The sequence below is a fragment of the Vicugna pacos genome, unplaced genomic scaffold, assembly GCF_048564905.1.
Source record: "Vicugna pacos unplaced genomic scaffold, VicPac4 scaffold_20, whole genome shotgun sequence".
NCBI classification, from domain to species: Eukaryota; Metazoa; Chordata; class Mammalia; order Artiodactyla; family Camelidae; genus Vicugna; species Vicugna pacos.
Window position 1 is genome coordinate 40,100,433 of NW_027328741.1, and position 25,645 is coordinate 40,126,077.

The window sequence follows — 25,645 nt, forward strand, 5'->3', positions numbered from 1 at the left end:
GGAAAAGTGTTAAATACCCTTAAAGGTCAGAGCCTTCAGAATAGGCTCTCCTGTATATTTTAGGCTCTAGGCAACATTGTTTTACAAGCAAGAAGAAGCCTAGGAGACAGAGCACAGGGTTAAAGTCAAAGGAACAGATCTAATATGGAGTCAGATTTCTTCTTTTCTATTACTGTGGCAGAAGCCACTTGAGGATTTAAATCCCTTAAAGTTAAAAATAAGTAAAACTTTAAAGGAATTTACATACATTGGTGGGAACTTGCATAGCATATCTGGAAAAGCACACAAAGGATTGTAAACATTGGCATCTCCAGGGAGGCGTGTAAGAACAGAGGATGAGGGAAAACTTCTTTCACTTGAGTATTTTTTGCTCTGTTTGAATTTTTTTAACCATATGCATATATTTCTTTTTCAGTTAAAATAAATGTGTAATGGAGCAAAGGAGTAACTAGCTCAGCAAATACAGCAGCCATAGACTCACTGAGTCATCATTTTCGATTTAAGCCAGGAAGCATTGATTGTCTCTCTCCTATGTGCCCAGTGCTGTTTTAAAACTCTTTTATATATTTTTTTAATAAAATAATAACATGCTATCCCTCACCCCTGCTCAGGGCTGGTGGGAAACCAACTGAGTTTTTATTGAGTTGTTTTCCAAGGAGTAGAGATGAGTTATAAACAGAACACAACTTCAGGGCAAAACAGGCGGACTGGTTTTCCAGCAGGCCAGATAGCGATGACGGGTTTTCAATAGAGGCGCACAGAGGCTGAGAGAGAAAGCCTCCAGGACCCTACAGAAAGCTGCCCACAGTGCCTTCTCCATGGCACTACTGAAATAGGAAAGAACAAATCTGACTCCATATTAGATCTGTTCCTTTGACTTTAAACCTGTGCCCTGTTTCCTAGGCTTAGTCTTGCTGTTTCTGCACCTTTTGTGAAACAATGTTGCCTAGATCGTGAAATATACAGGAGACCCTATTCTCAAGGCTCTGACTTTGAAGGATATTATCACTTTTCCATTCGTATAAAGATAACAAGATACAGAATAGAAAATAACATTTGCTTGTTGGAGGTTTACACGGATCTGACCCAGGTGAAGAGCTGCAAGAACAAAGGATTCTAACAACAAAGAATTCATACACCAAGTTTGCAACAACCAAGCATTCCCGCTTCCCCTTTTTAATATAAGAAGAGCCTGAATTCTGACTTGGGATGATGGTTCTCCAGGACATTGGTCTACCATCTTCTCCGCTGGCTTTACAAATTAAAGCCGCTATTTCTTGCCCCAAATCCTTGTCTCCTGATGTGTTGGCCTATAATGCACGAGTAGAACAAGCGTGGACTCGGAAACACAAACATACATTGAAAGTACGCATTTGGTATATTAAATGACCTGCTTCCACTCGTATTCCTGAGGTTTTCTTCTCTTGACCACTCCTACTATATTTATGAAAAACCTGTCATGTGGACACATTTCCTTCTCTAGCCACTACCCTTCCATGTAAAAACTGATGCCAAGAAGGCAATGGAAGTTGCTAGAAGGTATTACCTGGCCAAAAAAGAGCAGAAGTGGGTTCTGGCTGATGTTCAGGAGCAGGCCGTGGCACCTGACAAGATGTCATAAGTACGGATAGACAGCTGGGCACCAAAGGAGAAGCTTCTAAACTTCCATGAGGGAATTGTTGGATAGGAAGGAACAGTCCCAGACTATAGCTCTGATCCCACCACGAGCTTCCTGGGCAAGGCTGGGCAAGTCATTTAAATTCTCTAGACCCTTGCTGTCCAACACGGGAGCCACCAGCCACATGCAGGATTATGATGTTATTCTGTAGCCAGACAGAATTATAAATAAACACTTTATTGCAAAGGGTCAGCAGGTATAATATTTAAAAACATTTTTGGTTATCTTGCCCTAACAAGTTATTTTTGTATGTCTAGCTTTCTGTGGGTTGTAATGCCTGCAACTAATGTTTCCCTTACAGTGAGGTATTTTGAAATTATAAGTTACTGGACACAGTACACTCATATCACAGTTGAAAAAAAACTGATCTAAATAAGCAAGGTGATCTGACTTAGTAGTTATGAGCAGGGGCTCTGGGGCCAGCCTGCATAAGTATTAATTCTCACTCTCCCTCCAGGGAGTTCTGTGTGAATCTTGGACAAATTATTGTTGCTGTTGTTGTTGTTGTTGTCATTGTCATTGTTATTATTTGTGCCTCTTTTCCCTTACCTTTTAAATAGCGAGGAAAATGTAGACTCTATCCCCTACAGTGTTGGCAGGATTAAATGAGTAAACGTCTGTGCTGCCCACTTCCCTGGGTTTCAGCATTCTCCAGGCAATCAGTGCCAAACGCAGTGGCATTCTCCACTGTCTTCGTCAGTCTGGGATTCTGTAACAAATTACCGTGTGTCGGGTGGCTTAAACAACCAGCATATTCCTTATGGTTTGGAGGCTGAGGCTTTCAAGGTCAATGTATCTGGGAGAGGATTGCCAGCTCGAAGATGGCTGTCTTCCCACTATCTTCATGGCCCAGAGAGGAGAGAGAAGCAAGCACTTTGGGGCCCTGTATAAGAACACTAATACCATTCATGAGGGCTCTACTCTCATGACCTCATTTTAGCCTACTAATCACCTCCCAAAGGCCCCGCATCCTTATATCATCAACCTGGGAGATGAGGTTTCGACATATGGATTTTGAGGGGATGCATTCAGTCCACACATCGGCTAACTCTCCCAAACATGCAGTCATCAAACCTGTAGCTAATTTCAAAATAATGTTTATATCTCTCTGCCCATTTCCATTCCTACATCTACTAACACTGAAGCCCTGCTACATTTTATTTCTTATTTTCCTTGTAGAGGTTTAATTGATTCCTCTAACTCCAAGGATTCGCTCACTCCAGTCTGCTTGACAGCCCTGCCAGGTAGGACTTCCTTAAAACACCTTCCCACTTCACCTGGTTGTTTTTTAGGTGTAAATGTCAGAATTCTCTCCACACCCCATCCTAGACCTTTAATCCCTTACACTACCGCTCACTATGTTATTTTCCTATTACCACTGTAACAAATTCCATTAAGCTTAATAGCTTAAACCAGCACAGACTTATCAGCTTATGGCTGTGGATGTCAGAGATCCAACACAGTTCTCATTGGGATAAATTCAAGATACCAGCAGGGTTCCTTCCTTCTAGAGGGTCTAGAAGAGAATGTTTCCTTTTTTTTTTTCCAGTTTACAGAGGTCACCCACCTTCCTTAGCTTGTGCCCCTCAACTTCCTCCATTTTCATGGTCAGCAGCCTTTCTGAACATTGCTCCATCGCTACACCTCCCTCTGATTTTAAACTCAGCTGGGAAATATCCTCCAATTTAAGGACCCCTGTGATTACATTCAGCCCACCTGGACAATCCAGACTACTCACCCTATTGTCTCATCTCAGGATCCCCTTGTCCCATCCCACTCAGGCAGTGTGTATGTGGCTGTGACATTCACCTTGTGTAACATTTCCTCATGAGCAATTTATGGTTCAAGGCACTTATAAGTGACTTTTTGTTTTTCTTCCTTATCCTTTCTACATTCAGTTTGTCTGGTGAGATTATATGAATCCTTTTTATTTGTGCCCCTGCACTAATCTATAATAATGTATCATGGGTTTAAAGGCTAACTAATAGACAATTTAGGAGACAGAAATCCTCTAAGATTTTTAATCCTAAAATATCTGTCATCCCTTTTGCCATGTACAGTAACATCTCACAGGTGTCTACCCTGTGGCCGGGGAGGGACATGATTCTGCCATCACACTCCCCTCATTCTTACCAATGTGCTGATCAACTAACCAAGGATCTATGCTCTCCAACTCACTCACTTCCTCCTCCTTTGCATTGACTATCCTGTTCCCACCGCTTCCTTCATTCACCACATCAGGATTTCATGACCACATTCTCCCCTAAATGAAATGGGTATCTTGCATCTAATGCCTGACAGCTGTTCTTATTGTACATGCACACACTGACCTACACATAATCCCGTCCATCTCTTTATTTTCCTAGAATCTTCCAGAAGAATCAGTTCCATGATGATAATGATGATACTGACAATGATGACAGGGGCCTCTCAAGGATTCTGATAAAGAGGGAATCGATAAAGGGAGGGAATCATTGCAAAATTGCCCCAGAAACAGGCTTAAAGGTAAATAACTCTTATAGTGTTTAATGAAATTGACTAATATTTAACTATTTTTAAGACTTTATATCACTGAATTTAAAATTTTAACGGGAATTTTCATTCACCACTAACCAAGATTCAACTCTGGGACCAAAATCTAAGGATTTCTGTCTTCTAAAAAATTGTCCACTAGCCTTTTAAACACGTGATCCTTTTAAAAAGTTTAGTGCTGGGCTGAAAATAAGCAGGATTCATATAATCTCACGAGACACAGTGAATGTGGAAAGACTAAGAAATAAAAATAAAAAGCCATTCATAACGTCTTGAACTTTACGTTGCTCACAGGGGAAAATGTTTGCCAATGTGTGTGTCACATCAACATGACGACTGAGTGGGATGGGGAAGCTGATCTTCCTCATCAGTCATTTATGCTGATTTGTTAGATGCCAAAACAGTTTCCTCATTGAAATTGCTTCTAACAAGTATGGAAGAATTTAGGTTCTACCAAAAGCAGGCTGAACATTTTCCCCTGCTTTCAGGTCTCTGGACTGAATGTCCCCACAAGAAGGACATGATTATGTTTCATAGGGAAGTCTTCCTGAGAAGCAACAGGCTTTTCTAGGGCAGAACTGCAGGGCCCCCCATGGAGGGCTGGAGGAGGTCTAGAGGGGACACTGGAAAAACAGCAGGAGTGAATTCAGATACTGCTGCTCAGGTCGCCAAAGACAGCATTGCTATCTCTAAGGATATGACATTCTCCCAAATTTTCCATGAGTGAAGGAGCCTGTGAACACTAAGCAGGTTGTTAAGACACAGCAGCACATAATTTGCGTGACAACACAATTAGAGTATGATTTGATATTTGGAAAATAACTAGCCCATTGTTCTTTGAAACTGCAGCAGTAGCAATAGAAATAAAAAAGACTGAGCCGTCTTGGAGACAACAATCAATAAACAATTCTAAATCTGCAGAATTCCTTGACAATATTCAAGCAATGAGCTAGATGTGTGCTGCAGATACCTCTTACTGCAGGGCTCACTCCTGCAAAGCATAGAACTAGTTTCTCAGCACACAGAGGGAACCAAGTCAAGATTCCTAATCTTTTGAGATTTACTAAATGGCTGGAAAGATCAGACAAGTACATACAGGCAAATATGATTAAATGGAATCAAATAATATCAAATGTGATTTGAGCACAGACGAAAGAGAAATTCCTTTCACCTGGGATCTAGAGAGACTTCTTCAGAAAATGTGGCTCTGGAGACGGCCAAAGACATGGGTGGAATTTTGGCAGAACAGGATGTAAGGAATTTAAAAACTTATTCTATAATTCATATAAAAATTCAAAGGATCCCAAAAATCCAAAACAACTTTGAACAAGAAAAACAATGTTGGAAGACTTGCACTATCTGATTTTCAAACTTTTTTTTTATAAAGCTACAGTAATCAGAAATTAGGGTGTTGGTGTAAAACAGGAAAATAGAATAATGGAACACAATAGAATGTTCAGAACTAAACCAAGACTTATACAGACAATTGATTCTCAAAAAGGATGCTGTGGAGAAAGGATCTTTTCAGCATGTAGTGCTGGAACAATTAGATAGTGATACGCAAAAAAAAAAATGAACTTTGATTCACACCTCACAAAATATACAAAATTTACCTCAAAATGGATCATAGATCTTAATAGGAAATCTAAAACTATAAAACAGCTAGGAGAACAAGCATAGGCTTAAGCTTTATGGCCTTGGGTTTGGCAAATTTTTCTTTGCTATGACACCAAAAGTATCATCTATTTTAAAAAGAAACTGATAGAGTGAACTTTATGAACATGAAGACTCTTCAATGCTCTTCTAAACACTGCTAAGCAAATGAAAAGACAAGCCATAGACAGAAGCTATTTGCAGATCATATATCTGATAATGGTCTCTCTTTGTATCTGATCCAGAATAAAGAGGTCTCAAAATTCAATAATAATTCAAACACCTGAATGAATGAGGCCAGAAAACACACTTCAGTAAAGATATCCAGATGGATAATAAGCATATGAAAAGATGCTGATTAAAGGTGTCATTAATGATTAGAGAAATACTTTTAAAAACCACAGTGAGATACTAGTTCACATACATACTAGAATGAATACAGTTAGAAAGACTGACCTTACAAGGTGCTGGCAAGGAAGTAGAGCAACCAGAACTGATACACACCACGAGGAATTTACAATAGTACAACCATTTTGGAAAAGTCTTTAACAGATTCTTTTAAAAAGGTAAACACCTATGTACCATATAATCCAGACATTCCTCATCTGGTGCTTTAGAAAGGAAAAGCATATGTCCATACAAAGACTTATAACCAAATATTCACTGCTATTTTATTTATAATAGCACAAGTTGTAAATAACCCATGCATCCATCAAGAAGTAAATGCAGAAAGAAATGATGGTCTATACAAACACTGCTCACAATAAACTCTTCAGTAAAAACTCAGCACTAAACAATACTCTACTATAAGACAAATAAGCTATTAATACAGCAACACAGATGATTCTCAAAATAATTACACTGAATGAAAGAAGTCAGACAACATAGAGTAGATACTGCATGAATCCATTCATATAAGGATCTTGAAAATGCAAACCAATATGTTGTGATAGAAAGCAGATCAATGGTTCCCAGGGGAAGAGACGGGGAGGGAGGGAGGGACAAAAAAAGTCAGGAGAGAAGCTTTGTGGGTGATGGGTATGTTCACTGTCTTGAGTGTGGTCATGGTTCCTTGGGGATATTCTTACGTCAAAACATATTAAGCTGTACACTTTAAACGTGTGAAAATTATTTTGCCAAGTATACCTCAAAGCTGTTTTAAGAAAAAAGGCACTTTAGTCCTGATCCACCTCAGCGCCTGATTGGAGTGACATGATCAGTCCCTCACACTGTCTGCCTAACGGGAAGGTAGAAAAGCTCTCACGGAAGATAACATGGATTTTTCATTTGCAATGTCTGCCATGTAATAAAGAATTTCTAGACATGCAACATGTCCAGACTATATGACAGATAACATGAGAATAAGGAGCATTAGACAAAGGATGCAAACCCCAGGTGATGTAGGCATCAGAGTTACCAATAAAGGCTATAAAATACTTTTAATATATTCAAGAAAATAAGGAAATGATGGGAGAATAGATAACAGGGTAGAGACTTTCACCAGAGAAATATACTGGAATGTATTTTTAGGAAAAATCAAACTGATACTCTAGAACTGAAGCTTTCAGCTCTGGAAACAGGTAAACAGAGCTAATTAGGATCCCTTTTAAGTAAAACTTTCAGTAATTCTGGGTAAAATATAACAACAAAGTAACACAGAGCTAACTATGGAAAGAGAAGTTCCCTGATGACAATACAAAGAGGACACTTAAAGCCCAGAGTGGTCATCTTGTGAGCTGATGCCACCGCACCCTGGAGGGAAGGGGTTTTCATCTGCACATAAATAGGGATACAATGTCCATGTAGGAAAAAGGGTCCATACCAGATGTAGAAGACTCTTCCTCTATATCTATATAGTCAGAGACAGAGATGTAAAGTGGCAGCAGAGGTCACAGTGACACAGGGCCCTGGGCCAAGGAGTGTGAGCACCTCTGCAAGCTGGGAAAGGTAGGATGATGAATCCCTCCCAAGAGCCTAGGTGTGGAACTTAGCCTTGGCCACTCCTTGGTTTTAGCCCACTGACATTGACTTTGCACTACTGCACCCTAGAACAGTGAGAAGATGAATGTGTATTGCTTTAAGCCACTGAGTCTGTGGTCCTTTGTTACAACAGCAATAGGAAAGGAACTCAGGAACCAATATGAACTTGAACCACAGGCTGCCTTCTGTGCTGGCAGGGAGTCCTTTGTCTCTGATCCTGGGGGAGTGTCCTGTCCTCTGGCAGCATCCACAAACTACCTCATGCTAACTTGGCAGTTTGCAGAGGGTTAAATCTTATCCCTGCACAGTTCTTGATATTTAGTTAATAAAAATGATGGTGTCATCATGGGTATTTTTCCATCTTTTAAATACCCTTCAGTCTTCTAATAAAGCTACTTCTAATTAAGAGACCATGTAAATAGTTTTCAATCTTCATAATAAATAACTGTGGTTTTATCTGGTTACTTAAATTATGAATAATAATGTTCACATTTGTAAAAGTTATTAAAATCAACATTGTTTAATGAAAATATCATTTCTTTTCGCATGAACATGTATTAACTACAAGAAATGTTCCATGCTTTCTTCTACGATTTACTGTTAGAGCCTTAAAGAATAATATTTTCCTCAAAAGATATTACGGCAAAGGGATTTCTTTTGGTGGAACTGTTCCGGCATCAAATCTGGTGCATGTCTCAGGCCACTGGCAACATAGAGATGATAGAAATTAGGAGGCATTATAAACACAGAATCATTTTTAAAGGAATTAAAAAAACTGGATGTGTGTAAACAAAGAATCAGAGAATATTCTGGTGAAATAAATGTATTTTTCAGCTTAAGCAAGACATGGGGTGAATAAATCTGAAATGAAAAAACCACCCAGAGATTAGCAGCGAGTCATGCATGCAGTGTGAATGATCAAAACCAAGTTGTTTCCAAACCAGTGTGCAGGCTTGATGCCTTCATGAATCAAATCTGTGTGGCACCAGGCCACCTCGAATACATGTTGATGAGGTATTTATAAGCCCTTCACCATCCCAAATCAAAGCCCACGCACGAGCCACAAGACCATCACCTACACATTTGGAAAACACACAACATGGTGAATAGCACTTTTCTTGTTCAGTAGCCGGTGGCAGCGAACTGTCAGCAGACAGAGATACAGGGACACAGAGGCACCTCCCCTCACTCAGCTGATAAACTTCCGTGCATCCCTGGGGACAGGATTGTCATAAAATGCACCATGGATTGATCCTCCTCCTAGGAAAGGAACCGTAGTGCTGTCATTAGGTTTGAGCAGGGGTGGGTGGAGGATCTCAGAAGAGTTGTTTCAGCACACCAATAGAATTCTTGGCCACCGTGACCACGAAAGACAAGTCCCCTGCCATCCCGGTAGGCACTTGGGCTCCTGACAAAAGCTGGGCTCAGTAAAGGGTTGAGTAGAAGGCACAGACCTGAGGGATGCCCCAGCAATAGGCAGGAGGTAGGGCCTGGTTTATACTGCTCTGGGTGTATCCCAGACTCATCCGAATACGAAATCAGAAATTTGCAAAACAGCAGAGCTGGGGTGGATCATCTACTCCAGACTCCTCACCTTACAGTTAAAAGGGTGGCAACCCTGACAGGCAAAGCAACGTGCTAAAGGCAGAGCGTGGAAGTGGCAGTGCCAGATGAAACGCAGCGTGCAACCCCCGTTCAAGGCCGCTGACTCTGACGACGGGGCCAAGGTTTCCAATGAGGAGAATAAGACAGTGTAAATACTTTGTTCCCCCTAAAACCCCAAATGTTTTTTAAAGGCACAAAAACTCACCTTAACTAGATCTCTTCTGAGGGGGCTCTCTTCTGCTTCTTCGTCTTTCTGTCTCCATTTCCCTCTCTCAGACACAAACACATTCAGTTTTGTGAAAGGGGACTTCCTTCCATACAAAGACAGACTTCACATCTTCAGAAAGATACCTGAGAAAGCACGTTTCTCAATTCAAGTCTTTGTGTGAGTTCTGGGCAACTGGCTTATTTTCTAGAACAATCGGTAGTTACAAAATCAGGAAATCATCTTCCACAAAGGCAGAGTTCTGGTCCGTGTTGATAAAGTTGGGGATGTCACATTTCATGAGTCTGTTCGGCTCCTCCTCTGGCCACCTGCTGCATCTGATGGCTTCCTGGAGCCGAATAACACTGTAAAGGGCTATGGTAGGGATACCAGCTTTGGCCTTGTCCAAGTGGTCCACTTCATTGATGTAGCAGTGAAAGAGGGACCTAGATTCGTCATTGCACTGCCAGAGAACACCTTGGGCAGCAGCGGTCTTCCAAAGTCTGACACAAAGCTGTTGAGTCTAAATCTCTTCTCGGGAGACTCTGCATTGCTACAAAGAAAACCAAAATAAAATATCGTTCACAGTGTAGCTCGGTGACCTGAAGAATCATAGTTTTTGCCATCTACTGAGAGTAAATCCCTGCACAGAGCATGCTGACATGCACTGGAATTGAAAGACATCACTTCTGAACACATACAATTAAACTCAAGGCAAAAGTCTAAAGTGAGGGCCCATGGACCATCCTAAAAAGACATCGTTCCCTGAGAATCCTCAATATTGGTGCCTCGCACACCAGTGTTTCTCCGTGGGACACTCAGATCTCTTCATCAGGATTCGTTAAAGTGCTTCTTAAAATGCAGAATCCTGGGGTGCACACCCTCAGAGTCTCCAGAGGTAGCGACTGGTAGTCTGTATTTTCATAGCCACCAGGATAACTAAACATGCTCAGGTTTAGCACCGCAGTCTACATCGGGTCACCTGAGCATCGACAATTCTGTCTCACGGGATGGGGGGTGCCATGTGTGTCAGGGTGCTGTCCTACCCATGTGTCTCCCCTGATTCTCAGAACTGACAGTGCTGCCCCATTGGGCACGAAATACCACCGTTTCACAATGCATACGCAGGGCGCCCGACTGAAAAACAATCAGTGATAGGAGAGGGGACAAAACTCAGCTTCCTGTTACCTTGTTTCACTTACTGTGGGACGAGTGATCAATTCAAGGGTAATAAATCAGTGAATGAGTGAATAACATGACTCGCGTTAGTCCCACGAGTGCCTGGAAGAGCAAGCCTGGGCACATTGAGAACCATAACAGCCCATCTACTTAAATGTCATCCTCCACAGATCTATGTAAAGGTTACTTCCACCCAGGCAGTGACTCCAGAAGGGCAAGAATCATGTATGAACACACTCTCAAATCCAGAACAGAACCTGACAACAATTAGGCTCTGGAGTCTGTGTTTAGCGAGTGTGGAATCTCAGTGATTCCAGCTCTTACACCTTGCCTTCCCATCCCACCACACACGATATGGCCCTTATGTCCAGTTCTCCCGGGGCTGGGGCCACGGAACCCATTTATAGGACTGGAAGAATCTGATCATTTAAACCATCCCCCAGATTATCATCAAGAGTCACCTGCATTTCAGGGATCAGTAATCCCAGAAGCTTTGCAGTTCAGGCAGCTGAGGGATTTTTATATCAGCTCCGTCTTCTACTGTGACTGCCTGGGTGACATCAGACAAGGAATTCTGAAAAGCCTGAACTTTTCCTTTCAGGAATAATCTAATTAACAAATCTCGTTGACCACTCAACAAATGTGATGTGAAGATCAATGATTTTACACAGGAGTACAACATTCACTAGGTCGTGGATTTAGAATCAGAGGAAAATCATTTTAGAAAGATTGACAGAATGTAGCTTTAATGCGAATTTAAGTATTCTTACCTTTCAGTAAATCATCTTCCCCTACTTATCACTTCACCCAAGTTTAAAAGATGTCTGAGAACAGGGATGAGAGTGCCAGCAATCTGAGACCCAATAACCTAAAATGTCACCTAGGAAAAAGAGGGGAGTAACACATTTTTAAAAAGCATGGCAAGGATGGCGGGGCCATCCCCAACCCCAGACTAAGAAGCTCTGAGTAATAGCTTTCCTGCCTGCCTGGGGCATCAGCTGATGTGAAAATCCACCCAGAAACCTCACTGTCCAGCAGCTCTTCCATAACACAGGCTACACTTTCTCAGAATTAAGAATTGCGTCCAGTAACCACTTCGCTGAAGAATAAAGACAAAGGAGAACAAGAGAGTTCTGCCCCTCCCAAGGGAGAGCCCAGACCTCGGGCTGCATGCACTGCGCCCACCTCCCTGGAGAAGAATAAACTGGAGAAGGGCGTTCTGCGAAACTGGGGCAGCAAAGGTTGAGATGGGAACAAATTGACCAGCTGGCCAGGGACAGCCCCCTCCGTCGCTGCCTTGGCGGCTGCCTCAGCCCTCTCAGCCCATCCTGCCCACCTCTGGTGGCTAAGCTGTCAGGGAAATTGCTTTGCGATCTGGAGCAACAGAGGCTGCCCACAGGCCAATCTGCGGAAAAGATGGGCGCTAAACCCCCAGCTCCCGAGTGACAGGCTCCATACCCCCGCCAACACCCCGACGCCCCCGCACCCTACCGCAACCCCGGGGAAATATGACCCGAAGAAGTGTGACCTGGGAACGAGGGGCAGCAGAGGCCGCCCCCACGTCAGGCCTGCAGAGAGATTGGAGCTTATCCTCCAGCTCTCCAGGGGCAGCCCCTGTCCTCTCCACCTCCTGATCTCACCGCGCCCACCTTCCAGGAGCAGTCAGACCAGGTGTGGGGTGTCAGGCGAATCTTGCGCCAGAGAGGACGTCCCCAGGCCAGGTCAGGGGAGAGGAGAAGAAGTGGCCCCATTAGGCGGGGCAGCCGGCCGTCGCAACTGCCTCTGCCCCTCGACCACATCGGGCCCGTCTCCCAGGAGCAAGCTGACCTGGAGACGGGCATCCGGCTTCTTGGGCAGCAGAGGACGCCCCCAGGATTGGTCACGGGGAAGAGGAGAGCAAATTGACAGGCTCCGCGCTGCAGGTCTTCTACCCCCGCCATCGCCACCCCCGCACCTTAAAGGCACCGCCCAGGGCGCCCCTCCCCCAGCAGGCTGAGTGGGACAGGTGCGTCTGGTGACCTGGGGCAGGAGAGGCCACTCCCACACCAGGCCATCGGGGAGACGGGAGCCAATCCACCAGCTCCCCAAGGCAGCCCCTACCCCCGCAGCAGCCACCACTCTTGCCCATGATCTCACAGTGGCCTCCTCTAGGGAGCAGGCTGACCTGGAGATGGACGTCCGACGAACTTGGGACAACAGGGACCGCCCCCAGGGCAAACCATGGGGGGAAGTGGGAGCAAATGGACAAGTTCCATGGGAAAACCTGCCGCTGCTGCCACCACCCCCAAAGTACCAAGTCCAACTCCCGGGGTCAGGCCGACTAGGATACACGCGTCTCATAACACAGGGCAACAGCGACCGCCCCCAGGACAAGACGCGGGGAAGATGGGAGCAAATGGTCCGCTCCCCCGCTGCAGGCCCCCGACCACCGCCACCCCTGCACCCTGACTACCCTGCCTCCCGCCCCCAGCAGGCAAAGTGGGACAGGGGTGTCCCGGGACCTGGAGCAGCAGAGGCCGCCTTCAGGCCACGCGGTGCAGACATGGAGCTAATCCACAGTCTCCTCCGGGGCAGCCTCCCTATGCCTGCAGCCACCACCTTACCAGCCCCCTGACCGCACCGCACCCATCTCCCAGGAGCAAGCTCACCTGGAGTCGGACCTGAGGCAAATCTCCGGCGGCAGACGTCGCCCCCAAGCCAGGCCGTGGGGGAGAGAAGAAATGGAGCAACTCCCTGGAACACATCCCCTGCCCCTGCCGCCTCCGCCGCCGCCTCCCAGGAGCAAGCTCATCTGGAGACCCGCGTCCCACCTCTAGGACAGCAGAAGCCGCCCCTGGCTCCGCCTCTGGGGAGAGCGGAGCGAATTGATCGGCTCCCCCGCGGCAGCCTCCCTCCCCCCGTGGGTCCCGCACCTTAACGGCCCCGCCCCCACTCCGCACTCAGCAAGCTGAGTGGGACAGGAGTGTCCGGCGACCTGGGGAAGAAGAGGCCGCTCCCAGGCCCAGCAGCCGGGACAAGGCAGCTATTCCACCCGTTCACCAGGGGTAGACCCGCTCCGCCCCTCTGCCGCTGCCACTGCCTTCTGACCTAACCGCCCCACCTCCCAGGAGCAAGCTTACCTGGAGTGCAACATCTGGCGAATCTCCGGCGGCCAAGCCCCACCCCAGGCCAGGCTGCAGGGAAGAGAAGAAATCGATCGGCTTGCCCGGGCAGCCTCCCAACCGCCACCGCCGCCGCCGCAGCCCAAAAGCATTGCAATAGCCTACCGGGGTCAGGCTGACTGCAAGGATGTGCACTTGCCTTCTTATCCTGGCCAGGTCCCTGAGCACCTCCCTGCATCCCTACACTCCCTGCACCTCTGCACCCCTGCTACTCTCTGCAATTCTGCATCCCTCCACCCCCACATCCCCTGAAATGCCTGCGCCCTCCACAGCCCCTGCACCCCTGTCACCAGTTACACTTTTGCACTGCTTACACTCCTGCACCCCTGCATGTCCCACACACCACCTCTTGGGCCTTTGGCAGAGTCTCTGCTGTTAGACCAATGCACAGTGACTCACTCTTTGCCAGTATATGATGCATCAGTGGACGTCAGGGGTTGCCTGCAGGAAGGTACATGTTCCTGGTCACTAGCCTGGGCCACTAGGGTGATCTCTGTGAGGTCACCCAGGACGGGTTCAGAGATGCTGTTCTCTGGGAAGAGAGGAGTTGAAACCGGTCTTGAGGGCAGAGCTGTGCTCACCAGGCCGTCCACGCTTCATGTTTTACACAGGGCTTCGGAGAAGTGAAATGGATCCGGCCAAGTAATACCGGCCTGCTGTGAGCCCACCTCAGTCCTGGGCTCTGAGTCAGACCGACTGGCTCCCTCAATCAGGGCCCAGTTTGGGCACCTGAATGGTCCCTTTGAGGCATCCCAACAGTTCTCAGGATGAAGTCTGGCTGCTTCCACCCCATGGCCCTCCCTCCTACTGTGCTGGCCTCAGGAAGGTTCCTTATATGGGGAAGAAGGCAGCCCACACCCTACCCCACCCCTCACCTTTCTCTAACCCAGGCTGGTGCTCTCTCTGCCCCTCAGAGTCTGGGAAGCCATCCCTCTTCAGTTATGTCCCTTCTGAGATGGACTTGCTTCCACTCAATTCTAGGCGAGGATGCACCATGGAATGCACTGGGTAAGAGAACCAAAATAAATAATTTCTTCTGTGAGGTTGTCTGTTTATCTACTGGGGCTGGGCTGTGTGTAGTTTGCTACAGCTATTGGTGTGAGAGGCTAAAACAGCCTGTGTGTCCTTGTTTTCATCTCCCCGCTGTCTTTGGGTTTTCCCTAGACACTCCTGAGACATTTACTTCTGTTAGTATTATTCCTGTTATTACACACGGGCCCTACTGACATGGAGGTAAGGTGTTGGGGGAGCGGGACAGAGCAGGGCATCTGCAGTCCTGTGATTAGTTCTCATTGAGCCTGTGCCCTGAGCTGTGACCTCCACAAGTGTGTCTCTTTCCCCCCACCCCAATTTGGGTGACACAGAAGGGATTTCCCTTCTCCCAGGTTGGTTAGGCTCTGGTAAAATAATTTCTCATTAAAAAAACAAACAAAAAACAACTTCCCCCAATGAAACAGAATGTTCTGGGTGTATTTCAATACAGTTATTTTCTCCTCTCCAGGCAGGAAGCATGAGGAGTTATCCTCTGACCTTCATTCTGAGAACAGGACACGGTCCTGGATGTAAAATACATGAAAAAGAGCATGGGGCCCCTCTGACTGGCCCCCTGGAGTTGTCACACTCTGATTTCCCCACACTGAGCCTCCTGCTGGCCTCAGGGACCTGTTAAATCTGCCTGCCCCCGGGGTTCTTACAAAAGCAGGTTCTGCCTTGGGAGCTGTGACTCTCCAAGCCTGCCCGCTGTTCCCTTTGCAACCTCTCTGGGTTGGAAGCAGCTTTCCCCCTCAGTCTTCTGGGATCTAAGAAGAGCAGTGGGTTTGCAGCTCCCTCAGATTTGGTGTTATTTTCAGGACAGGAGGAAGAACTTCTGAGCTCCACACGAGCTGGACCAGAGGCTGGAATCCTCCCTTCCTCTGCCACCGTGCAATCAGTGGCTGTGGTTCTAGCCGAGTTTCTGAAGATGTGGACTTAAACACACATATCCCAGCCCTCACAGGAGCACACAGTCCCATAAATCCCCCTAGTTTCCACTGGTAACTATGGAGCCGATGGGGACACGGGTTTCGGGACCACAGAGGCCTGACTGCACGACTTGCTCCGTGGCCTATTTACGTGGTTGCTCCGGGCCTTGTCTGAAGTGGCTTGTTTACCACACCTGGTACGTGGGAAACACAAAATAAGTACTAGAACCTTCACTTTTTCTCCCTCCAGGGCCTTCAAACGTAGAAAGTAATAAGTGAACTCAGACAGCCTAGTCACCACAATGAGGTCCGTCCAGCCTGGCTCTCCTGAGTGATAGGCACTGACTTGCACCTTAACTCGGAACAGTAGGGGAACTGCCTTCCTCTAACTGGGCCTCTCCCCACACCAGGCACGCCCGCAGCTCAGACGGGGCCAGCTCCCCAACTGAGGTGTGTGCTGGTGGCTTCAGTGTGACCTGGCCCTGCCGGGACATGAACCTGCAGTGAGTGAGGTGGAGGGTCGGGTGGAGGGGGGTCCCTTCTGGGGTGGCAGGGGGCCCGGTAGCACCCCTCCCAGCCTGGTGCCTGGGGCTCCCTAACACCTCCTACAGCTCCTGGGTTGGCTCCGGTCCTGGCCACTCCACACACCCTCCCAGTATCTTTTCATTATGTCCCTTTTCTGCTTTTATCAGCGAGAAGTGGCTTCTGTTGCTTGTTCAGTGAAACAGTACATCGGGAAACCAGACTACTTCTAACATCAGTAAAATACCAACCTCGGTCAGCTCGCCGGGCAGACCGTGCAGCACAAAGGCCTGAACAGGGCTGTGCGAACGGCTTACGTGAAGGGTCCTCAGCATCTGTCTTCAGAGATACAGAAGTTGATGGTTCAGGTAAAACCTCAGGGTGGGATTGAGGAATCCAAAGCTGGTTGGTTTCAAAGGCTAACTGGTCAGACCAGACCCCTGAGCTGTGGTCAGAAGCCTGGCTCAACGTCACGCAGACTCAGCGCCCTAAGTGCCGGGTGGGGCTGGTGCTGTTCCCTTTGCAGGCTCTCGTTGGGGATTCAGTGTAGCCCCTTAAATACAGCAGAAATTCCAGCCCCATTAGCCCCCACCCTGAGTGTTCCATGACACAAATCCCGGGAGTGTTTAATTTTCATCTTTGTTTAGGAGGATGAAGGTGGTTCAAGAGAAGACATAAATTCACACTTAGTGACACAAGGTCACAGCCAGTACTTCCTCCACGGAGAGCTATGTGCTCCCACAGTGGTGGCTGGGGGCTGGGCAGAGACCCTCTGCTGGTCCCAGAGGGACTCGCTCATCTGGCCACAACTCATGGGTTGGACAGAAGATCCAGAGGGTGACAGAGCATCTTTCCTGGGAATTTGGAACTGACACATAGAAATCAAGTTCACTCATCTGGAGTTTGGCGGAGGGGAGGGGCGGTGGTTGGAAATCAAATGAAACCAGAGCATGAGAGAAACTTAGAAGTGAAAGAGCGAGAGACAGAGAGACTGAGCTTGTGAGAGCAAATAGTCAGAAAGAAGGCAAACAATCAGGGGACAGAAGAATTCCAGCTCCTGACTGTGTAGTCTGTCCCAGCCCATCAATGACCCCGCGAGATGTTTAATAACATTCCAGTTTTGCAGATTAGGAAACAGGCTGAAAGAGGTGGGGGCTGGGTTTGGGTGCACAGTTAATTCAATTGCCACTGGACCCCACACTTCCCATTGCCTGAAGGCACCCTAATCCTCACTGGGACCCCTGTGGTCCCCTGACAGCCCAGCACCCTGATCAAAGGGACCCTGCGGGAGTGGGAACCCCTCTTGAGTGTGGAGAGTTCCCTGCCCCGAGATGCCATGCATCAGCAAGCTCCCGCTCACCCCAGGTTAACATCAGCCCAGCTGTACAGTCTCCCAACCCGCTTCCCTCCCTGCCAGGCACCCCCATCCTTACCACCGAGTGTACTGCAGGAATTCAGGCACAGGGATGCCCAAATCAACACGAGCCCATCGGCAATAGAAAAAGCAGACTCCCAGGCCCACCTGGGTTGCGAGGGGACAGAAGGTGTCCTCAACTTTCATGTGTCTAAGACAATCTTCTTCAGCTGGAGGTTCTAGAGAAAAATAAAAGGTCCAAAACATAGTTCGGTGAGGAATTCCTCCAAGGACCTGACTCCAGTGTCTACAACCATGTGTACCTACCCCCGGAATTGGGGTGAAGGTGGATTATTGATCAGCACAACCCCTGGTGGCCCAGCTCCTTGGCTTGGCTGCCCAGAGGGGGCTGGGGGAATGGGTAAGGCCAGGGCACTCAGGAAAAGCACAGAGGACCTGACCTCTCCCTTCTGCACTCGTAAACCCTTCCCCAAATCTCAAGGCATTGGACAGAGATCCGCCACAATAATGAGATGCTCCCATCTCTTCACTCACTCCTGTCGGTTCACTTACATGCTGAGCATCCACTGGGTCCCAGGACAAGACACATAGGATGGCTGATGGGACAGGCTTGGTCCTTCCCCCTGGAACCTGTTCAATCTGATCAAAGAATGATCACTTATAAAGAGTTTCTCAAAATTATACAGAGACCAAAGACCAACTGCAGAGTGAACCAAATTTAAAAATATATATGAAGATCCCCCAGTCTCCCCGCCTAAGGTTAACAGCATAAAGCAAAAAGTTCTTGCCTTTAATCAGCAGGGAAGTTGTCACCCCCTCTCAGGTGGAAAGGAGAGTTATTCTTTGAGCACGTCACAGAAGTGCTCCATCGGATTGGACCAGGGCATCTACATTCATTCAGCAAATGTGTATAAGCTCCTACTACATACGGGAATCTCCTAACTAGACCGTTCCCAAGGCTCTCGGGCTTTATCAGTCAACAAAATAGACATGACTCCCCATCACTGGGGGCTCAGAATTTTAGCAGAGGAAACAGGCAGCATGTTGGGGTAGCAAGGGTTTGGATAAATTTTTAAAAAAGAGTGATATGAGCAAACTCGGGTGATGGCGGTGGGGTGGGAGGCAGGCAGGAGAGAATAAGGCAATCCTGGCAGATCTCACGGAGTAATGAACTTGAAGCAGAATAGATCCGGAGGAAGAAGGAAGAGCCGGAGCCAGAGGCCCCCAGAGTGAGGGGGAGAGTGTGGGCAGAGAGGCAGAGCACGCCGGGTCCTGAGGCCTTTGTGACGACTTTGGCTCCTAATGACATGGTGACCCGTTTAGTGAGTTTTGAGGGGAGGGGTGATGTAGTCCAACTTATGCTTCTGTGTTTGTGTTTTTTGGGGGGAAGTAATTTATTTATTTTAATGAATGTGCTGGTGATTGAACCCAGGATCTCAAGCATGCTAAGCATGCGCCCTACCACTGAGCAACACCCACCACCCCCAATGTATGTTTTTACAGGCTCCCTCTGACTCTGTGTGGATGAGAGATTGTAGGAAAGCAAAGATGGAAACAGAAGGCTATTGGTATCCAGGAAAGGCTGAAGGTGGCTCTTAGGAGGGCGGGGAGCAGAGAGCAGGTATTTAATTAAGACAGAATATCCAGAATTTTCTAACAAGCTGGATTTGCTGTCTGTGAGTGTAAAAGAAAGAGAGAGAAAGGACATGGTTCCAACATCTGGGCCTGGACAATGGGAGGGATGTCCTCTCCGGATGGGAAAGGGGATGGGAAAAGGTGGGGCTGAGCAGGTGGAAAGGGGCTGGTATCAGCTCAGTTCTTCAATGTCATGGTTAAGGGGTGTGTTACATATTGCCACAGAAGTGCCTAATAGGTAGAGGAATCTGTTTTCTTTTTCTTTTTAACATTTAAAAAATATAATTAAACATATTAATTGTATTATGTGAATGATTTGGGAATTTTGTTTCATGCCAAGTTATATGTTATATATAGCCAAATGGAGCATATATCAAAAAGGGGAGAAATGAGGGCTTTCACATAAACTGACTGTCCGTAACGTAGGTAAAATTTCAATAAAACCAGTCTTCAGGGCAAAAACCTCATCTCGGTGTTACATAAAAATAAATGAAAAACGACTATGTTGATGTACCATTATTTCATGTTACATAATAGCCCCAAACTAACAGTGTTTAACTATGAGGCTTGTAGAAATACTATTCGCTTTATTCACATAAATACAGAAGTGCAGAAATGTTCTAAGGTAGAATTAGCATCTTAGTGGAAATAATACATATTTGAGCATTTTACATGATATATATGTACTGATTCAAAATTTGGAAAAGTAATTTCATAGTAGAACATATGTATGAATGTGAAAGCAAGATGAATGAAAGGAAAAGAATGTGATGTGAGTCTCAGGGATAAAGGCTCAGATGGAAAGGGGAAATCAGGGAATTTTGGAGAAATCGAGAAATTGATGGCATGCCAATTTCCAAGGCTGGGTTGCTTCCACCAAAGGAATAGCAGAGAGAGAGAGGAGAGGCCCAGGAACCCACCCTGGGGAACACCCACAGTATATGTTTGGAAAAAACAGGAGACATTGGCAAAGGACCAGCCAGCAGGCCAAAAGCAGAAACAGACAGAGAGATGGGCTGGGGGTTGAGTGAAGCAGGAACACGGGGTAGGAGGGATGGAAGAGCTGGGTCAAATGCTGCCGAGGGGCCAAGCATGATGAGGAGTCAAAATTGACCACTATATTTAGCAACATGGGGTCACTGATGGCCTTGACAGGGCAGTTTCCATAGAGCGAGGGATCAGGCGAAAAGCCAGAATGGGTGTAAAAGGGGATGGCTCAAGAGAAGATGCAGACAGTGAGTTTAAACAACTCCTTAAAGATTTGCTGCAAAGACACAGGGTGGCAATTGGTGGGGGTGAATTAGGGTCAAGGAGTGCTGTTGGTTTAAGAGGATGGACGTTTATATACTGATGGTGCCAACTAGCAGGAGAACAAAATAGATGAGGCAGTGAAAGAGAGGATGGTTTTGGGAGTGACAACCCAGAGAAGATGGGAGGGATGGGGCCTCGGGGACTTTTGGAGGAACTGGCTTTCGATGCCACTTTTAATAAGCGGTGGGGCACCGAGAGTGAGGTCACAGACATCAGAAGGCGAGCGGATGTGCTGGGAGTTGCTTGTGAAATTTCTCTTCTGTTGGCTTGTTTGCTTGTTCAAAGTAGAAAACTAACCTTACCAGCTGAGGAACAAGGAGGAAGAAAGAGTTACTGGAGCCATGAGCAGAAGATAAGAAAGAGCCTTCCAGGGAGAATGGGACAGTAAAAAGGGCAGGGGGAGGCGGGGGAGTGCGCTCCCAGAAAGTTACATTTTCTCTTTGACGTCCCCAAATGTGTGACGTGTTATTACCCTTCCTGCTGTCTACAAAATAAAAATTAATTATGGTTCAGAGGAAATGCTATTTCATTCTAAGAGGCTGCCTGTTTCTCAGGAATGGTCATCTTAAACTGCAAATATTACAAACAATGTTGAAAAGATGAACCTGTGTACCTAAAATCCCCTATTTTCTATTAATCTGTTTACTACTTAGTTCCCCTATCAATAACACATAACAAATACTGCCATGATGGAGGTACACCGATGCTTAAAAGGAAATGAGATCTGTATCCTTTTGCTAAATTCCATGGCTTCCTTAATATGCAGTTCCACTTGGAATTTAGGAATGTCTGGTATAAGAAGTGAGAAACAGTTTGAGAAAATCCCGGCTCAGAATTATACATCACAACCACATCTCACAAGTATATACAGCCGTAAAAAAGTTTAAAAGCAAAACTCCGTAACTACTCTTAAAGACCTTTGCAAACCTGGGCCTGCCAAGATGTTTCCAAACTGGAAAGGAACTCCAATCTCTTGCCTGGTACCGGACCAGAGGCTGGCCAGCCTTTTCTGTAAAAGCAAGAGAGTAAATATTTTCAGTTTTGCAGATAATTTTGTTGTAACCATGCAGGTAGGCAATAAGAAAGCTAAGAGCACTGGGAGATAGGAAACAAACGGGCATGCCCACACTCTCCCTTCCACTCAGGGCAGCTTCTCTGTGGTGGGGAGCTTTGCCACAATCACTTGCTTCTTTTTTCCATTGGTTTCTTTCTTTCCACCTTACTGCTCGAGCTCAGAACTTCAGGTGGGCCTGGTCCTTCAGCATCCATGCAGAGAAGGCTGAGCGGGGTTGGGAACCCCACCTGATGGAGAAGAGAGATTACTGGGAGGGACATTGTGGAGGCCACCATGACACGAGACAATCACACCTTCCGGGGTGAAAGGGAACGAAGACAAGGGAAGGACACAGTAGTGGGACCCCTAGGTCGCCTGCCAGGCTTGTTCTCCCTCCACGGCAACCATGGGGGCCTGGGGGGTGTTGGGCTTCAGCTACGGTGATTAGGATGAAGGGACTCAATATAAAGGACCCTCCAACTCCTCACTAGGTTCCAAACGCAGCCCCTCTAAGTCCACCCTCTGAGTTTCTGGAACTCTGCTGGAAGAATACATGAGCAGGCCAGAACCAGAGCCCAAGCCAAACATGACAGGGGTCTCGTGGGGCTGTAACCCCATGCTCAGTGGTCGGGGACTCCTTGCAAATCTGCAGAAATCCCTGTTCCACTTCATTCCTGGGAGAAACCCCAGATCTCCTCCTGCTCTGTCTGTTCTTCTCTTGAGGCTATTGTCCTGGAGGGATGCTGAGTCCTTGAACCTGGTCCTCCAAACGTACATAAGCAGCCTGTTCAATAAAACAAATTATGCACTTTTTCACATTTGCCAGTTTTTTGATTCCAGAAAGGCTGTGGGACTCATTCTCACAGTCTCCTGTGCCCCCACCACATGGTGGCCCTCTGCTCATGTAAACACGATTTCCCACAACTGCACCCTGCCTCCCAGCTTGTCAGAGGGGAGTGTCCCACAAAGACACAGGTGTTTGTGAGGATCCTGTCCCCCAGCAGAAAACCTGCTCCTGGAGCCACGGTCAGGGATCTGGCCTCCTAAGCCGCTCAGCTCTAATTCAAAGCCTAAAGTGGGGGCCCCGAACATTGCTGAATGACTTTCTGAATCACCTGGACTGGAGGGGACTGATTTTCTTTCCAGGAATGGAGGTAGCGCAGCCTCCATTTTCAGGGCTGACCTTGACGATGGATCTAGTTCCCCCGACTGCAACACAGGAAGGAGTGGCCCTTCCATCCCACAGGTTGGAGACCCAACCCAAGGGAGTACTGAAGCAGTGCATTGCTGCCAGGTCCAGCATCCCTGCAGAGTGGCCTCTGCCCTTGAATGACCCCCTTCCCAGGGCCTTTCTTGCCCGGACACCACCACACCCCAGGCTGTGCCAGAGCTCTGGGGCTCTGCGTGTCCAGGGCACACAGGTGGCACCTGAGCCAGGTGTCCCCTGGGCCTCAAGGGAGAGAGGTCTGCTTCTGCATCAGGGGAAGGTGACCCCACAAGGCTGGCAGGACACTCTCAATATGGACCTCCAGGAGCCCTGGGAGCAGTTTCCCTGCAGGTGTTAAGAGCCATCATCAGGAGGGCAGGCCCCTCTTTGTGCAGACCATCCAGCAGTGCTGGGCCCACGTGCTGACCTCAGAAATCTACATGCCCCCACGATTCCCCAGGCAACCTCACAACTTCGTCACTTGGTGACCTGGGTACCACGAGCTCCTTGGCCATCCCATGAGGGTGGTCCTTGCAGGCATGGTCTCCAGGTTCTCCTGTTGAGAAATCCCCCTGGGTTTCTGTGGTCACAGAGCAGACACCAGAAGATTCTAGTCCTGCAGTGACCCCCACGGCAGTCAGCTCCCCTGTGCATGTCCAGGGACAAATGACAGCAATTTATTGCCAGGAACCGTGATTCCATACTAAGTTCAGGATCCTGGTAACTCACTCTGCACCCCAAAAAGCTTCCATGAGAAATGTGTGTATTGGGATGTCTGTGCCCCTAGAAGAGCTGTTCCTGAGGGTTCCTGGGACCCTCCAGCCCCTCTCAAGGTTCTCAGATCCTGGGTCTAAATTTCTATCTGCCTCTTTTGGTGTACGGCCACCTGTGTCTCGTGGTCACGGGTCACTTTATTGCATGACTTGGCATGCTCTTAGTGCTCGTCCTCCACCCCTGCACTAGACTCCCAAGATGTTCCCACTGACCCTTGGCTCCCTGGGTGGCTCAGGGGGCCCTAAGTCTGCACCCTTCACTCTCCTCCTCTACCCCCACCTCTGGGGCCACCCCTAGGTGGACTTGGAGGTGTTTGTAAATGAGTCTTACACAAGGACATATCTGGACAAAGCAGGACCCCACCCCCGGAAAACTCACCTGCTCCCTTCTCAGAAGAGGACCCCACAGCCCCACATTGCCTCCCAGGGGTCTGCTCAGGACACAGTCCCCCAGTTCTGGGCAAGGTGTCTCCCTGGAATCCTTGCTTCCAGGAAGAGTCTCTCTGTCCTTCTTCAGAGTTTAGAGGTGTTCCCATGTCCCTGACCACCAAGATGCCCAGCACAGTCCCTTCAGTGACCTGGAGAGACAAGGAACTTATGTGGCCACAGGTCTCACAGGACACACCTGCTGGGACCCCAGGCTAAAGGGCTGTCCTTCTGCCTTCTCAGGTGTGGCTCCCGTGGTATCTTTTTGCAGGGGGCCCAAACGGGGAGTGTGGCCCAAAGCAGTTCATGGGGCTCTCTGGGCAGGGAAGACTTGGGCCAGGTGGCCTTGCCTGGTTTCCCTGCTGGGCCACTCTGAAAACCCCCGCTCCTCTGGCTGTGGCTGGAGGCCCCTCAAACCTCAGGGCGGGGCTCTTTCTCTCAGCCTCCACTGACTCCAAAGCCACGCTGGTGCTGGCGAGGGGAAAGAGCTTTCTTGCCTTCTTTTGGCCAAGTTGCCACAGGTGGATGCTGCGGGGAGCTGGAGAGAGAGGTAGCACTTGCTCAGATGTGAGTGGTTAAGCAATTTGACACCCTGTCAACTAGCCTTAAACATTGGAATGAGGTCTTTCCCGGTAAAGCTGGAAGTTACTTTCAGTAACTTGTCTAAAGATTTCTTTTTTTTTTCCACTTAAAGACTCATAAAACCTCTCCCAGGGCATTCCTGGTATGGACCATTATCCAGGGATCAATCAGGAAATGCAGGAGGAGAGGGGTGGGGGTGGGGGAGAGGGGAGGTTAGATCAGAGCCCACGGAGAGGAGATGCCCCTCCCAGGAGCCTCACACTGGGCAGTGGCTTCTGGCATCCAGCTCTCCTGTTCTCAGGCCCATTCCATCTGCGGGGTTTTCCAAAAACATAATGGTGGAAGGGCCATGGAGGACACCTAGAACTTCCAGAATAGACAGGGGGAGCAGAGTTACCATGCTGGCCCTGGGTTTGGAGACAGACCTGCAGTGGAGACCACAGGCTTCTGAGAAGCCAGTTTCGAAATAAAGGCAGTATGCACTGGAATACCCGGCTCGAGAGAGTGCTTCATCATAGACATGTAATTTACATAGTTCTCACCACTAAATTCTGTGTTCCCAACACGCTACATGAATGACGGCTTCAACACACATTCATTTCTGAGATGTGAAAAAGTGTAGAGCCGCTCTTTCATCCTGCATAATGGGCATGGCTACACTTAAGAACACTTACCAAGATTTCTCAGCAAGAGCCAATTTCGAAATAAAGGCAGTTTGTGCAGGAAAACCCTGTTGGAGTGAGGGCTTCCCCATACACATGTAAGTTATAGAGTTCCCCTCACCATGAAACGCTGTTCCCAACATG

At 47.7% G+C, this 25,645-nt stretch overlaps 2 protein-coding genes across 2 annotated transcripts in view; both read right to left on the reverse strand.

Moving 5' to 3' along the window:
- LOC140693984 (uncharacterized) overlaps positions 1-25,645 on the reverse strand; it is a 244,706-nt gene that overhangs the window by 89,164 nt on the left and 129,897 nt on the right. The gene's annotated exons all lie outside the window — the stretch shown is intronic.
- The window catches only part of LOC140693986 (uncharacterized), a 41,666-nt gene continuing 38,055 nt past the window's right edge, over positions 22,035-25,645 (reverse strand). The window contains exons 5-8 of the mRNA XM_072957486.1: positions 24,608-24,795; positions 24,211-24,409; positions 23,524-23,614; positions 22,035-22,635 (exon numbers count right to left, since the gene is read on the reverse strand). Coding sequence (XP_072813587.1) covers positions 22,311-22,635; positions 23,524-23,614; positions 24,211-24,409; positions 24,608-24,795 — 803 coding nt within the window. The 3' untranslated portion in view covers positions 22,035-22,310. The remainder of the gene's footprint in view (positions 22,636-23,523; positions 23,615-24,210; positions 24,410-24,607; positions 24,796-25,645) is intronic.